The sequence below is a fragment of the Mizuhopecten yessoensis genome, unplaced genomic scaffold, assembly GCF_002113885.1.
Source record: "Mizuhopecten yessoensis strain PY_sf001 unplaced genomic scaffold, ASM211388v2 scaffold11101, whole genome shotgun sequence".
NCBI lineage: Eukaryota > Metazoa > Mollusca > Bivalvia > Pectinida > Pectinidae > Mizuhopecten > Mizuhopecten yessoensis.
This window is the reverse complement of record NW_018408880.1, coordinates 1210353-1227742: the sequence shown is the minus strand read 5'-3', so window position 1 is coordinate 1227742 and position 17390 is coordinate 1210353. Positions and strand designations below refer to the sequence as shown.

The following is a 17390-nucleotide window of genomic DNA, read 5'->3' as shown; positions in this document are numbered from 1 at the left end:
GGAGCTGATAGCAATCTCTTTACTCAAAGCAGGTGGGGTGGGCGTATTACAGGCCAAGGAAATAAAATATGTTGGTATTTCTACTGTAATTGCTAAAGATATAAGAGGGCTAATTACCAGACATGGGCTTATTGCTGGATTTTTTTTTATTATTTTACCATTCTTTACATAATATTTATTATAGCACTTAGCATTTAGTGCTAAAGTACTTGCAAAGTATGTCAAGAGATGAAGTTAAATTAGATTGTGTGACAAAACATGTTATGTTTCTAGCATAAAATAGGTATAGCTCAGTGGTTTCTAGCATAAAATATGTATAGCTCAGTGGTTTCTAGCATAAAATATGTATAGCTCAATGGTTTCTAGCATAAAATAGGTATAGCTCAATGGTTTCTAGCATAAAATAGGTATAGCTCAGTGGTTATCTCCGTTGACTGCTCTTAAAACTAGTGTGTTATTGACAGCTTGTGCTGTTAGCTGATGTACATTTTTGTACAAAAAGCATGCGAGTACATTATTAAAAGCATGGTCATAGTAGATAAAGTAGTTCCTTACATTTTAAGTTTTGTAAATTAAATTAAATTTGAACTGATGGGCACATGTTAGAAATAAATTTATGGGCTACAATTTTATGTTTAAAAAAAAAAAAAAAAAGCAAGCAATTGATTTATTCCTGAACTTAATTGAAATTCAATCAGAGGAAAATGACATTTATCATCTATACTGCATGAAAACTATCTTAGCAAAGCAACATTGTAACTGATCCATGGATTTAATTAAGTTTCAATGTGTACCTGTAATCTCATATCAATTCGCATAGCATATCTGTCAGGTGTAATGTTGACAGTTTGTCATAAAAATCACGGGTTAAGTGTTTGTTGAGGTGTCAGAATTGTAATGGACAGGAAATTATCGCTGTTGAAAGTATTAAATCAATATCATATCGATTTCAGGTTGGTGTTCATTTAATTTTATGAAATATTCTATAATGATAGCTGCCATGTTATTACCGAGTTGAACTTCGTTTGACTAGGTGTGAGTTTAAAGGAACACAAGGTGTTCAGTCATAGCTTTCAATGAAGATTAATTGAAAGATATTTTGCTCATTTGAACATTTTTTTGTGAAATTCTAAAGAAGCATTGACATAGGATTTTGTTATATTATTGAATTATTAAAAACAAAACCCCAAAACTTTCATCGTAATTTACGTTTTTTGTATTGGTGTTTTTACAGAGTTATCGGTCTTTGTTTCTGCGTACTTATCTACCATTGTTTTTGCACAATTAAGCATTTTTTGTAATATTTTAATCCTTGATTTTACAGATTTATTTGCCCGTTCATTTATGTTATGGATTTATAAAGGATTATCTGCCCCTGTATATTGGTTTATTTTACTTTTATCTTTATAGTGTCTCTTTCCCTGTTTTTGTAGATCTACAGTTTCCTGTGACGTTTGATAATCAGTCAAGCCAGTACACGGGGAAATGGAGAGGTGTGTTGATAGTTTACGACTCGGAGAGAAGTAGTCGTGACCGTATACCACAACCTGTACCAGATGGTTGTTGTCCGAACCTCATGTTCGAGTCGCGGTTTGAGAGTGGAAACCTACGCCAAGCCAGGAGAGTGTATGTATCAATTTCGCATATTGGAATGATATTCTGCATGTTAAACATTTAATTTAGTAATGATAGGTTAAAATCAGTGGATGTAATACATGTGGATTGAGTTCAAGGGGAGTTTATCATTGTCAGTAAAGATAAGGGGAGATAATCAGAGTTACTTCAGATCAGATGGGTTAATCAGTCTTATTTGAGATCTGAGGATGTTAACAATGTAAATGTGGATTATGGAAGGTAATCAATAGCAACAGAGATCAGGGAGTTAATAAATATCAATAAAAATCAGGGGACTTAATCAATGTCAGTTTAAATCAGGGGAGGTAATTCATATCAATAAAAAACAGGAGATGATCAATATCAATTAAATTTAGGGGAGTTTATCAATATCAATCAATATCAGGACAGGGGAGGTAATCTATATCAATAAAAAAATCAGGACAGATGAGTTCATATCAATTAAAATCAGGGGAGTTAATCAATGTCTGTTAAAATCAGGGGAGTTAATCAACGTCTGTTAAAATCAGGGGAGTTAATCAATGTCTGTTAAAATCAGGAGGTTAATCAATGTCTGTTAAAATCAGGAGAGTTAATCAATGTCTGTTAAAATCAGGGGAGTTAATCAATGTCTGTTAAAATCAAGGGAGCCAAAATTAATTGAGATCATAGGAGTTCATATCAATATGCTTTCAATCCTTTATATTTAACTCAATGAAGATTTTTTTTTATTTAATCCATAGAGTGGTGTGTTGGTTCATGATGCATTTTGAACAATCTGCTTTACCAAATGGTGGATAAGCCAATTTTGCTGAAATATGATCATGTTGCTGTAGTAACCATTTCCATCTGGCTATAAAGTCTGAATTTGAATTTTGATGTCTTAATATGAATGGTCCCTGTAATTCTAACAGTATGGTAAAAATGTCTGAATAGTTTCCAATCGGAAAACATTCACATGTAATAGTTCTTGGCGGTATGCTTGATAGCAGTTTGAGTTGTTAAGTTTATTTAAAGGCAGTACAATGGTAAAATAAATAAATGATAATATTCATGAAAGGATTACTTGATTGTATTATTCATCAGGGTCAAATAAGTAGTAACCTAATGTATTGAAATCAAATAATCGCCTTTAGAAAGTGACGCTGAAACAGTATCAGATAACGTTCACTTTTTTATCTAACACATGCAACATAAGACATTTTTTTCTTTAATGGGCTGTGCCACACAGGGAAGAGTTTTGTAAATGTGAGTGATTAATCAGTCAATGAAAGCTAATGCAGGAAAAAATGTTGGACCCTCTCACTTCTGATTTACGATACCTAATATGAATTATCATTGTGAATCCTGAAGGAAGGAATGATCCTTTTACTCAAACTCAAATTTCAATTTCCTTCTGGCCTCCTACATAGTCTGTGTAGTGAATGTCAACAAATTCAAATAAATTATTTGGTAAGAATTTAATATGTTTAATCAAAATTCTACTATGATATGATTTTACATGGTTTATCAGATATGAGTAAGGTTTAACCTATAACTGCAAGTCTCAATAGAATCTGTTACATTGGAATACTTTAAAGTTAATATCAACAAATACATTTAAAAGGTAACGTTAACTTTTTATGTTGAGAACCATCAATGAACTTTTCCAAAAAAAATAATAATACAAAGACACTTCTGAATGTAACATTTCTCAACATGTCAACTTTGCTTAATAATAACATTGACCCAAGTACAGGCTTTAGTACCCCTAACATAACAGTGGATGGTTTATTTTAAGCAGTGGCAATTTTGAAATATTTCTGTAAAGTCAAATGTTTAATAAATTATGATGGTTCTTAACAAAACTGCTCTAATCTTCACAAACACATTTTGAAATTAAATACTGTCATAATTTATCATTAAGGGTATTTCTTAATAGGTTAAACAGGATTTGGTACTTAACATTTGATGACAAATAAATTATATGGAATGAAAATCCTAAAAGGTATAAGAAAAAATATGGGGTGTATTACATTTAGCTTACAGAGGTGAAGAAAGCATTTAATAGATGTCCGGGAAATGGCGGTAGGTTTCATAAAATCTTTAATACTATACAAAAAAGTAATATATATTGATTGATTCCGTGCTCCATTTCATCAGATATAGGGTATCACATCTAAAATTATTTGACATCTGTGAGAAATGCTTTTTGAAGAATGTTTAATTTTGTGTACTGTTGAATTGTCTTTTTTCATGGTGGGCATGTTATTATTTCGTGGATGTTTTGAATTCATTTGTTCTGTGAAATTTTATGATCAGTTCAGTGGATATGTGAAGGAACTGCTTGGCCAGTACAGGGGCATAACATATGTATTTGAGATGAACATTATTTTATTAGTACCACACCAGTAAGGGGCTTCATGTTGGCACTCCATCCATCAATCTATTAGTCAGTCAGTGTATCACTTTGTCCAGAGCATACTATACTTTACCACCAATGACTGCCACATTTTATACAGGAATTCCTCTTGGAATGACAGGGTATCACGTATTTTAAAATCAGGTCTTGTACCACATTATACAGAGTTATGGCCCTTTGTCAATATTTTATACCAAATTTTGTATGAAGTTAAGGAACAATACATTACTCACCATAATTTGCATGTCTCTTATAATTAAATATGTCTGTTGTGAAGTGATCAGCAAAAATGCAGGTAAAACAGTCTTGATTTTCTGAGGCATCCATACTATAGGTGAACAATTAAGGTCTAAGTATAAATGCGATTGCCCAATATGAATATTCTTCCAAATTTTCATTTTGGTGTGACCATATCTGAGTATTGATTTACCTTTCAATTAAGGCATCATCAAAATTAATACAAAGTTATTGTATGTATTTGACATGTAAATCTATACAATAACAATATAAAATTAATTAAGAAAACAGTCAAAATCACTGCAAAGGGTAGTTTTGAATTAACCTCCTAGACGTTAGAAGCCACCAGTAAGGTGTTATCAAAAACACTTCATCGTCACGTCTCTGAGATACTTGTGTAATACAGGTTTTCTGAGGATGTTACGCAACGTGGCTCAGAAAATGGTTAATGCGGTGTACATTCACACAGACAAAATCAATGAGCATTACAGGACGACAACGTACAAGAAGTGTGTTGTGATGATGTTTGATTAAAATATTCCCCATAAAAGTTTCAGGTTTTCTCCCACTATTAAACCCTTCCCTGAAGGACACTAAGGGGCTTTAGTGAGAAATCTTACCATATTCTTGTCTAGCTGTCAAACTTTTCTGTGATAAACAGCAGGGTGTGTGTGTGTGTTATATATAAGTTAGAAATCTGCTAACGCAATGTTCTGGCTAAAAGTTTTACCAGGAATCAACTCCAAGCCCTGTTGAGCTTATGAAACTGCACTACCAATATATGACATATGACTGGTTTACACTTTACCCTTTGACCACTGTAGACCATAATGGACTCATCCCCATAAATGCATGGTAGAGTCTACTAAAGTTACCTAGGGGTGAAAGGATTTTAGATTGGTCTATCATTCCATGCATCACTTTCACAGAGCATATCTTAAATACTATATCGCCTGCAATTGCGGAATTTGTAATTTGTATGGGAGAATATCCTGGATTTGCTTATCAAAGTTAAATAGGGTAATTACTCCAATGAACAGCCGTTTTATAACAGAGTAAAACTACCTTATTACAAGCTTGCCGCAAGCTGACTGCAAGCAGTTTTTTGTTTTGGTACATAGGATCATCAATCTCAAACTTGTTTCAATTCTGTATGATAAACACCAAACTCACATTGTGAAAAAATTGTATGAGATCTGGGCCTGTATGCATGAAATTCATCTCATGTTAATACATTTTGAGCTGATGCCGAATTTCTTATCCCGACTATAAATTAATAAGAAAGTCTTATTTTGTCACTCAATGATTTTGCAAAACATTGGAGAGACTTAGAGCAGAATACTGTTTTCAATGATTACATTTGACTTTTTGATTGTTTAACATGATTTAAGCGAGTTACAAGAAAGTTAGTTTGAGCAGAGTCCATGCTTGAGCACGAGAACGGTTTCATAAATATAGGCTCAATGAAGGATTGTATGATATGTTACAGGGGTCAGTTTGAGTATGAGCTGGTGCTGAAGACCGACCTCCACACCAATCGTCACACACAATGGTACTACTTCCGGGTACAAAACACCGTCCCGGGGATCGTCTACAAATTCCGCATCGTCAACTTGTTGAAGAGGGACAGTCTCTACAACTATGGTAAGTTTGGGTTCCAAGAGAGGATGCCCACGCTGCAGTGGATGGATTACAAAATTTGTGTGTCCATGTGTACAACATCATGCCTCGAATTTGCATTTAACTCATTCTCTACACATTCACCCCTGAAGTTTCATAATGAGCTATTCCCACCTCAGAATTGGAGTTAAATGTGCCGTCTAGGGTCAATGAGATAACGTCTAGAATTCCAATTTTTAATCCATATTTGAAATTTCGTATGCATATTAAGTATATTAAGTATTTTAACTTCTCTAGGTCACTGTGACCTAATTTTTTTGTGTAGCTCCATTTCTTTGGTTAGACCTTGTTCAAGTTCCATTTCCATCAAAGTGTATGTTTTACAAACATTATTTTTGAAAATTATTTTTGTCTTGCCGCCAAAAGTAGCAGAAGCGTTACTAAGGTGTTGCTTTTCCGGCAATTGCGTCGGCTTCAACATTAACCTTTTGCGTTTAAGTTATTTTCATTGAAAGAATATGTGCTAGACCAACCAAACTGGGATTATAACTGCAGGTAGTACATCACAACCATGCATTAAATGCTGTATGTGGCCTACCTTTCATGGTCCATTGACTTTATCAGCATCTTCATCAACAAGTTTTTTTCGTTTAAGTTAGTTTCTCTGAAGCTATAACTACCAAACCAACCAAACTTGACATGCGCATTGATGGTCAAAGCAGGGCACAGGCAAGACGTATCAACTGAATGGTTTATTGTGGAAGTTACAATTATTTGGTTTGCATGTGCTGTAGGCTGAAACAGTTTCCAGTGCTTTGTTTATATTGCTCAATACTATTCATTGAAAATTTCAGGTTTAAGAAACATCATATAGCAAGAATTGTTCACTTTTTCTTGTTTTTTAATTCTGTATGTATAAATACATATCGCCACACTTAAGTGTCAGTTAGAAATAATTGGTACTGTATGAAAAAAGTATTGCTTCTAAATTTTATGTAGCAAATAGTGTTTCAAAAATTCTATAAACAGGTGGTCAGGTGGTGCAGTGGATTGAGCACTTGCCTTTCATTAAGGCGGCTGGGGTTTGATTCCCCAATCGGACGTGAATAGGTATGGGGTCACCTGCCCGACCACGATGGTTTTCTCCGGGTACTCCGGTTTCCACCCACAATAAGACACCCCCGCCTTGTGCGCTAACATCCAGGCCAACAAGAGTGATTAATAAAGTTCTAAAAACCTGTTTCACAATTGTTGCAAAATAAATAAAGTTTATACTTGAAATAAATCATCTTTCCATCAGGCATGCGTCCATTGTGCTACTCGGAAAAAAGTGCTAAGACAAAGCAGATTGGCTGGATTCGAGCTGGTCACCATATAAGGTAAAACTGTACATTATTTACATTTCATAAATTATTTATGTCATTTTTAATCGATACCTCTCCGTTTGGTATTTTAAATGTTTGTTTTTGATCAAGAAAACATCTTTTCTTCTATTTAACATGTACATTTTTTTTTTTTTTTAAAATGGATGTGTTAATTCTGTACATGTATATGCATAATGGAACATTCATATTTTGTATTCGTTATGACATGACAGTGTATTCTTTAAAAAATAAATTTTGAGAGAATTATATTATTGTGAATAATATTGTGTGTCTGAATCCTTAGAGTGAAAAAGATTTTGAAAAACCTGTTTCACACCCTAAATTTATGCCTATTTTGTATTGTAGTTATTCACGCAATATCATGCACTTACACTGCCCACTACTCATGCGAGGAGTCCCATACTACGAACTTGAATGGCAGACGGTAGGTACACTGGGGAGTCAGGGGCAGATAACTCTAATACTGTGGGATAAAAACAATACGTTACTTCAGTTAGGGCTAACAATACAGTCGGAAGGAGGGGTAAACAACCCATAATTTACCACGTGGATATAGTTAACATGATGAGAGTTTGAGCTAGGAGTACACAACCCACATATTGTCGCTTTTTTATCAATACTTCAGAATCATAAATCAGGGGCAGACAACCAACTTTATGTTGAATTTTATTGATGGTTCACAAAGAAACTTTAGAACAAGGGGCAGGAAAAAACACATTATTGATGAGTTTTTTTTTAATATTTCCTGTGGCAGACTCCTAAACAGGGGCAGACAACCTACAAGTGTTGATTATTTTGTGATCCATACAAAAGAATTCAAATCAGGGGCAGACAACCCACTTGATAAACTATGTTTAATTGTATTGATGGTTCACAAAGAAAAGTTAGGACCAGAATAAAAAAAATTAAAAAAATCAGTTTTGGTCTTTGACCCCTGTCATAGACTTATGAACAGGGGCAGATAACCTACAATCTGTGTTACAATATAGTCGATACCAGGGGCAGATAACCCATATATTGTACTGTGTTTTATATCGAATTGCAAGAGCTGACTGCCATATTCACTACAATTATATTTCATTTCAGAATATTTTATTGTTCAGATCTTCGATACAAAGGAATTGGGAAACAGGGAAACTTTAAATAAAAGTCTTAATTGTTTACAAAGAAATTTCAAACCATCCTAACTACAAGCCGGAAGAAATTATTATATTGCCAACATTTTTTTTTGTAGAGTTTTCCTAATGAGGAGGACACCTATTACCTAGCGCACTGTTACCCCTACACATTCACAGACCTCAAAGAGGATCTTGACTCGCTACTCAACTCACCAGAGCGTCGCCAATGGATACGACGTGAAGTATTGTGCGAGACTCGAGCCGGCAATAGCTGCTTTCTTGTCACGGTCACAAACTTTGGTACGATAAATGTGATGATTTTGATGTGGAACAAAAATCGCCTCTTGACATTTCTGTAAAAAGTCTTAATTTATGTTGTGGTAGGAAAATATGATGATTTGATAAGGTACAAAAATCACCTCTTAATGTTACTGTAAAAGCTAGTCTTTATTTTTGCTGTCCTTGATTTTCTCAAATTTGCTAAAATGGTCAAAGCAGGAATACATTTTTCGACGATTTTTGGTCTATAGTGGCAATGGTGCATAGTTCTTCAGTAAGGAAGGATAAATTTGTCATTAATTTTGCAAGTTGTATTTTCCTTGGAAAAATTGTTTTAGCAAAAATATAATAGGAAAAGAAAAAGAGACAATGTCCTTTACATCATTTCCCACTGACTGACTGGTTTATGAGTTCATCCATTTTGCGTGTTTGTGAAGGAAAATAATTTTGTAATTCATAACTAAATGTACTTGAATAATCGTCACAATACAATGAATTACCAATGGCAAGTTATATATGATAGACTCTGCTGTCAAAGAAACTAGCCATATTGACAGAAATTGCTTTAGATTACTCAACCTCAGGATAGAAATTAAATTCCCACATTTAACAGAGATAATTTTGAATGGAGTAAATTTAATGATCTGAAATTAGTGAACAACGGAAGTTAAATTATTAGAAAGTAGATAACAAAAGCAAAATATAAAAGCAAACTTGAAAAATTGTATAGAATCAGTAAGTGAATCAGTGTAGGGGAGATAATCGGTGTGTCACTGTTGTCAATATATCGCTGTTCATCAGTATTTCAATAGAAATGAAAATGTACATTAATTAATGGCATTATTTACAGAAAATTCAAAAGAAGAACAGGACATGAAGCAAGTGATTGTTGTGACGGCCCGGGTCCATCCAGGGGAATCGCAGGCAAGCTGGATGATGAAGGGCCTTCTGGACTTCATCACAGGGCCCGACCCCGGTGCCAAACAGCTCCGCAATGTGTTTATTTTCAAGGTGGTGCCGATGTTGAACCCAGACGGTGTTATTGTAGGTAACTACAGGTGCTCTCTCGCTGCCAGGGATTTAAATCGCAATTACAGACATCCACGGAAAGAAAGTTTCCCGACTGTGTGGCATGTGAAAAGTATGATGGATAAAGTCCTCGAGAGACATAATGTAAGTTATCGTATTGGACCTAATCATTTGAAAACATAATATTTTATTAAGGACACCTTTCCTTATGGTCTGTTAGGCCCTTCCCTTTATCATAATTTACATACATACTTAGTTCAGGAAATGTGTCTTCTACAGTTATTTTGAGAATTTTGAAAAATTCTGCTATCAGTCTGATTTGCTTATTAGGTTGAATAATTGGGTCACATAAATTTTGTCCAAGATACTGAATACTGTATAAAAAAACAAATCTTATGCAAGTTTTGTATGGTTTGTTTTCAATGTCACAAGACTAGTCTACATTTAACAATTTATTTGTGACTTTTTACAGATTTTAGTAAGGATTGAAGATTTTTAAGTTTGAAAATATCATCTCTGAATTTTAAATAATTATAAGAATTCTATATTTCATTCATTGGAAATAGCGCAAAAAAATTTCCTTGTTTAACAAAGCTGCCAAAAAATTGAGACATTTGTGTCCATTTCTGAATTGAATTTGTTTGAAGAATTTTACATTTAGTTCATTGGCGAATAGAGCAAATATTTCCTACCGAATATAACTGTCAAACAGTTGAAGCATTTTTGTGTTGCGTTGTAGATATTGCTATATTGTGACTTACACGGACACAGTCGGAAACACAACGTGTTTATGTACGGGAACAACACCTCACAGGACGGGGACAACAATACAACTGGTGCTGCCAAGTCTTTCCTACAGGAGCGACTTTTCCCTTGGATAATGTCGCAAAAGGTAATGGCCGTCAATTGTAAAATCTTATTTTGCTGCCGCGATTTGTCCAATGAGGGTTTAGTAATATCATTCACCCCTGAAATTTAATAATGAACTATTCCAACCTCGGAATTTGAAGAATTGAAATGTGTCATCAGGGGTGAATAAGTGTAAGAAGAAAAGGGCAAGGGGACATTAAGTTAATATATCTTGGATGTGAGTTAGGTAGCGAATGATAAGAAACAATACACATTAAATTGAGGCTTTCATGCATAAAGATATTAACAATTATATACGAGGACTTCATTATTTATATCAGATGATTGTTCCTTCTGAAATTGAGTTCATTTTATTGTACATATATATACTGACCGTGTGGTGCTTTTCTTTACCTGGACAATTGTTACAGTGTTTCACAATACCGACATAACATCCTGTATATATTTAACCTCACTGTACTGTATACAGTAACTGTAACACAAAGGTTTGCACATGGTACGTATTAAGTTGTGGTTACAATAATTCTTATCAGATAGGGTTTTGTTTTATTTCAGGCTCCTGAGAAGTTTTCGTTCCAGTCGTGTAAATTCCAGATAAAGCGCTGTAAGGAGGCGACGGGTCGGGTGGTCATGTGGAGACAGATGCACATCCTCAACAGCTTCACACTGGAAGCCACATTCAGTGGTACAATCCTCAACAAGTCAGTTATCTCCCTTTATTATCCCTTCCTTGTTTACAGTTATCTCCCTTTGTTATCCCTTCCTTGTTAACAGTTATCTCCCTTTGTTATCCATTCCTTGTTTATAGTTATCTCCCTTTGTTATCCCTTCCTTGTTTACAGTTGTCTCCCTTCTCATAGTTATCTCCCTTACTTAGTTTTATATTTGTTTGTAAAAACTATATCACTTCTTTGTTAACAGCTGTCTTCCTTCAATTTTTCCTTTCATGATTATAGTATATATATCCTTTTTCTTACAGTTATCTCCCTCTTTTATGAGAGTTGTCTCAATTATTTGATCAGAAATGTTTTCCCTATTTGATTAAAGTAACAGTCTCCTATTTTATGGTAATATTTTTGTCCTCACATTTATTAGTTTTATTTGTTCCTTGATACATGAATAATCAATTGTCTCTGTTTGAATATAGTCCTTTCTTGTTCAGAGCTGTATTCCTTTATTGATAACTGTTACCTACCTTGAGTAGGGTTTTCTATCATTCTTGATAAGAATCTAGTGAGTTCCCTTGATCTCCCTTTAGCCATGTTCTTTCCTTGATTAATTCAATATATCACTCCTGTATGATGTCAACTGGAGAGAGATTTTTGAAGAAGCACAAGGCTTTTCCTTCTAAATTGAACAGATAATTGATCCCAACCTTCATCATGAGTACATTTTGTTTGTCTTTTAAAACTCTGACAATATTTGAAATTCAAACTTCATGCTATCCCTTATGAGTTTGACATGATCATTTCCTACTGTATTTTGAAAATATCCACACAATTTTCAATTTGAGTTAATATTACAGGTCTGAACCTCGACACTTCAACGTGGCTGACTTCCTGGAGATGGGACGTGTTCTTTGTCAAACGGTGCTCGAATACCACTTAACTCAGGAGAACAAAGCGTGAGTCCCTGGTATTTCATATATATCAATTTATTAAGGTAGATACGTTAAGTTACTTATCATACAGTATAATTAAACATTTGTAGGTTGATAAATGATCATTTGAAAATAGAAAAATATGTTATAAATTTATAAAAGAAATGAAATATAAATGTTTTATATGGTCAAAGTATGGATTTTTTTTTACAAATATAGGTAATAAACTTCTCTTAATCAAGAGTTATAGTTCTGTTAACATGATATTAATCAACTTTATTTATTGTCTTTGAGTCAAACTTTATCCATGTTGATGAAGATGTGATACTTATTTTCTTTCAATGTTTTGCACTTTAAAAGGACATTTAGATCTATAGAACCATAAATTTGTGCAGTTCTGGCCAGGAAATACAGATTTTCTTATCCCAGCATTATCTTTTTCAAAGCAAAACAACTTTGTAAAATATTAAGAAAGAAATATCAGTTGGCAATAATCATTAGTCATGACATTTCATAAAAGCTGTTATGTTCAATTGAGTCATGACATTTGATAAAAGCTGTTATGCTCACTTGACAGGAAGCAGACGGACATGGTGTTAGAATTAACACGGTTCGTTACACATCAGGTCCTCGAGCAGAAGGGACTCGTCAACAGTCCTGTACGACTGCCACAGCTGAAGGGGCTACACCTCAACACCAACGATAAATTAGTCACGCACGGCGAAAACGGTATGACTCCAAGAGATATCAGATTTCCTCGACATCATACCGTATACAGAGAAAATTTTGCCCAGTCAAACTTTTGCCTGATGCTTATAAAACTCATATTCGTCGAGTGATAATTTCACATTTCACTTTTGATAACAATGAATGTTTTTTTATGTTGTTTACAAATGTTCACTCTAAGGATTAACTCGCCATCATTATGGAGGACTAAAAAGCCGAAAGTCAAACTTTAGGAACTTTTCCTATGTTTATGTTTATGGCATTACCCAATGTTCTACTTTCAGGTATCATACATCATTACGAAAAGAATATTCTGGATAAAAAATTGTGAAAAATTTAATGTTCAGTACATTCATCAAATTGTCATGTGCTGTATTCAACCTAATAAATGCCCTGGGCACTCAATTAGCAATTTGCGAAGTTAAGATGATTGCAGAATATTCCAAACTTCTCTTAAAGTAGAAGAAAAAACAAAAATAAGCTGCAGTAAGATTTAGGGTATTCATGTGAAGGTTAATATTACATTCGTTTTTTGGGCTACAATACTTGAACTGGTGGTGGTGTTAAATTAATTCTCGTCTTTCCTTGTTTCATCCTGTCAGGATATATTTCAGATTCCGGATTAGTTGGAGTGGAACCTAGTCATGATATGTGCCACCCCCAGTTTGATTTGGGGTCCGACTCGCTACGTGAAGCCATAGTTTCATATCTAGAACAAGAAAAACCTGTGTCAGGGGACGAAGTGAAAAAAGACAAAAAACAAAAAGTGAACGGTGGTAGCAAAAATCATCAAGAAGTGTCGAAAAGTCATAGTTCCGGAAATCTCAGTCGGAAAGAGGTGGACAACATGATAGAATCAGCATCACTAAAGACGATGGATGGCTGCCTCAAGATTCTTGCCCAGTTGAATGTTCGTGAAGCAATACCGGATTCTGAGTGAGTGGTGAAACTAGTTAATTCTATTATGCCCTCACGTATAATAATGAAGATGAAGAACAAAAAAAAAAGTTACAACAGTGTTCTTAATGTAAAAATTAGCCTGGCTAGACTGGGATTCGAACCCTGAACTTCAGATTGTTATTCTATCATCTTAAATGACTGAGCTTACGTGATCAACAAAAGTTTCCAGGCCCAACTGTTCTTCATATATAATTAAACTGAAAATAAGGGGAGGACGCCACATTGTGCCACCTGTAAAACAGCACTTCTTGTTGTGCAGAAACCATTATCTCAGCTTTAAAGAAAAAGTTAAATGATAAGAAAAAAGAATGTTACGAATGTTGGTTTCTGTTGTAGTTCAAGTGACAGTGATAGTGAATCTGAAGCCGAAATGAAGGTTGTAGACACGAAATCGAAAAAAAAGAAACGCAAATCTCGGAAACAACGGGATAGAGAACAAAACGATCGAAAAGGTGGAGGCTCCGGAGGTTCGGACAAGAAGGAGGAGCGATCCAAGTCTTTATCGGTGAGTTGTTATTTCATGCTAACTATGGAAGGACTATATATTTGCTTTGAGGTTTATATATATACATATACATACATATAATATATATTATTTACATACTATACGGAATGCAATATAATCATTATATTCAGTTGATTTGTGGGTTTTTTGTGTTTGGGTTTTACGCATTTGTGTGTGATGTTTGATAAATATATCACATGTAACAGGCCTTTCCTACGTATTATGTAAAAGATCCCTACCTACCAGGGTGTTTTTAAAGTCCACCTATATACTTTTGTAATCATTTAAAGCTTTCTTTGGCATTATTTTCTTATCATAGATTGTGTGTATTTTATTTTTGTAAAAAAGAAAGTTTGGATATTTTCCTTCCATTCTTTAGTTGTCACAGAATTTGAATGTATGGGCGTTCCCAGTTTAAGAAATCAAATTTTTAGTACATGTATTGAATTCCAGGAAATTTCTGTTTTTTTACTGCTTGAATTGCTTATAAGGTTTGGATACCTTTGGCTCTGCAGACTGTTATATAGATATTTAACTTAACAATATTTTGATGACGTGAAGACAATTTGAATTTTAAGATTTCACCATTGTTTTATTTAAATGGCAAAAATATTTCGGTAGAACATTTCTGAGGGAAAAAGGCAGATATAAACATAAAATCTCCAAATAATCAGAAATACTTATTAGTGGCAAATTTTATCTCCTAGCATGCAACATGTTTCCAATGTAATAGAAATCTACATGGGGTAAGTGGGTACCCTGGTACCACGTGTATCAAGTATACAGTTAATATAGGGTAGTCTTCTTTACCTCACAATCTTTTATACAAAATTATATATTTATATATCATATATCCATGCACAAATGTTTATCTACATCATGTAGTTCTTACAATTTAGTACTTTTATCAGTTCCAGCTTATCATATATAGTTTTACTAATCTTTTTCTTCAGTTACAGAAATGTTATTAAGTTAATTATACACAACTGCCATGTTAGTGTAAAAGATGAAATAAATAAATAAAACTAGAATTATGATAGCATTATGAAAAATAGCATCAGAGTCTTAGTAATACTTTATTGAATTAGTTGTTCTTAATGATTTAAAATTGTTTCAAAGAACTTGGATGACTTTGAAGGGAAATAATTAGTTTGTTAAAAACAGCAAAGGGAGATAAGTTTTATTGATATAAAAATGAAATGACTAATACTATGATGTCAAAATATCAAAGGGAGATAATTTACAATCTTAACAAATTATCCAACCCTTACATAGCAAATATTAAAGGGAAATAACTCATTTTGATATCAAACATCAAAGGTAGGTTTCTAACATGACCATTATATCAAATATTGAAGGAAAATAACAAGCAATATTTTACCAAAGGGAGTTAGCTAGCATTGTTATATTAAATATTAAAGGGAAATAACTGTTTTGATATCAAATTCAAAAGCTGTTAGCTAACCTGAATGTTTTGTCAAATATTACGGAAAATCACCTGCATTTAAAGCGCTTTAGAGTGGCTCATGTTAGCTAGATAGAGCGTTTTATCAAACGTTGTATATTATTATTATTACTGATTTATCAAAATTACAAAGGGAAATAACTCCCATTATATGAAAGGGAGATGATTTACATTATGTTATCACAAAACAGGTGGGCAGAGAGCGTCCTATAATCAGAGCTTATAAGCTCTTGGCAACTGAACAGGTAAAAAATAAAATTGTAATCTAACGAATCACAGTCCAACACCGTATAAGGCACCTTGAGCAGTGACACCTGGTTTGCAATCCCCTGTTGAAACAGCACCATGTGGTTTAACTCATTCACCCCTGAAATTTCATAATGAACTATTCCAACCTTTGAATTGGAAGAGTACAAATGTGTCTTCAGGGGTGAATGAGTTAATTACATGCACAAATCCCTTGAGTGTTTCCCCTCCAAATGCAAAATCCAACCTCCAAAATTTACCAGCAACTAATATGTGAAATAAGTAGATCGCCTAATAAAGAGGGTTTTTTTTGTGTCAATTCCCTCTTTTTGTGTAATGACTTTTGGCTGTTACACTCTGTTACAACTAGTTAAAACCAGTTGTCTAGACATTACCCTTTACTTACCATACCTAACAATTGATACAGAGAAATTCTGATGATGACATACCTAGTATGCTAAAACATGTAAATATTGAAATAAAAAAAGCCTTTCATCATAATACAAATAATTTCTCGTCATCTTTACCTTGAATACTTTATAGTTGTCAACTGTGCATATCATCGCTTGTTGTAGGTATCAGATTTTTCCCAATGCAATATTTATTGGATGTGTATTTTTTTGGAAAGAAAACAACTTGGGCAGTGAATGAGGTTCCTTAAGAATGGTCAAGTATAAAGGAATTTTATAATTCATAATTTCATTAAACAGTGGATAAAACTGTAATATCATATTTTAATTTACTTAAGACAATATTCTTGTTAAAAACTTCTCGCATCGAGGTAAATTCAAAAATGTTTTCTAATCTTCAGTTTTGCCAATCTGCATTTTTCTTGTTTCATGTTTCTTCTTAGTTTACATGTTAGTTGTAAGTTTAAGCAAAACAAAATATATAGAAGGCAAATAATAAAGAAATTACTCATTTTTAGGTCACCTGAGACAAAGTCTCAAGTGACCTATTGCGATCGCCTTTTGTCCGGCGTCGTCCGGCGTCCGTCGTCCGTCCGTAAACAATTTACATTTTCGACTTCTTCTCCAAAACCCCTAAACCAATTTCAATGAAATTTTGCAGAAACCTTCCATGGCAAAAGGTCAACTAAAATTGTGAATTATGTGGTCCCCAGCCCCCAGGGGCCTGAGGGGCGGGGCCAAAAAGGGTAAAATTGACTAAAATTTCAAAAATCTTCTTCTCAAGATCCAGATATGGTAGAATCAAATACTCTTCATAGATGGAAGGGTCTTAAGGTGCTTTACTAAAATTGTGAATTTCTTGACCCTGGGGTCTCACGTTTCCCCCTGGGGAGGGGGTAAACTTTACTATAGTTTATATAGGGAA

General features: G+C 33.9%; 1 protein-coding gene across 23 annotated transcripts in view; it reads left to right on the top strand.

Moving 5' to 3' along the window:
• Positions 1-17390, top strand: part of LOC110465752 (cytosolic carboxypeptidase 2-like) — a 182256-nt gene that overhangs the window by 128621 nt on the left and 36245 nt on the right. For 17 of the 23 annotated variants that reach the window (XM_021521794.1, XM_021521795.1, XM_021521793.1 and 14 more), the window contains 13 exons: positions 1434-1626; positions 5742-5896; positions 7173-7251; positions 7603-7681; positions 8492-8675; positions 9505-9827; positions 10423-10575; positions 11109-11254; positions 12079-12177; positions 12731-12882; positions 13482-13815; positions 14176-14344; positions 16001-16054. In XM_021521794.1, coding sequence (XP_021377469.1) covers positions 1434-1626; positions 5742-5896; positions 7173-7251; positions 7603-7681; positions 8492-8675; positions 9505-9827; positions 10423-10575; positions 11109-11254; positions 12079-12177; positions 12731-12882; positions 13482-13815; positions 14176-14344; positions 16001-16054 — 2120 coding nt within the window. Of the gene's footprint in view, positions 1-1433; positions 1627-5741; positions 5897-7172; positions 7252-7602; positions 7682-8491; positions 8676-9504; positions 9828-10422; positions 10576-11108; positions 11255-12078; positions 12178-12730; positions 12883-13481; positions 13816-14175; positions 14345-15051; positions 15091-16000; positions 16055-17390 lie in introns of all 23 variants that reach the window. The other 6 variants (XM_021521801.1, XM_021521807.1, XM_021521817.1 and 3 more) reach the window with 3 other exon arrangements.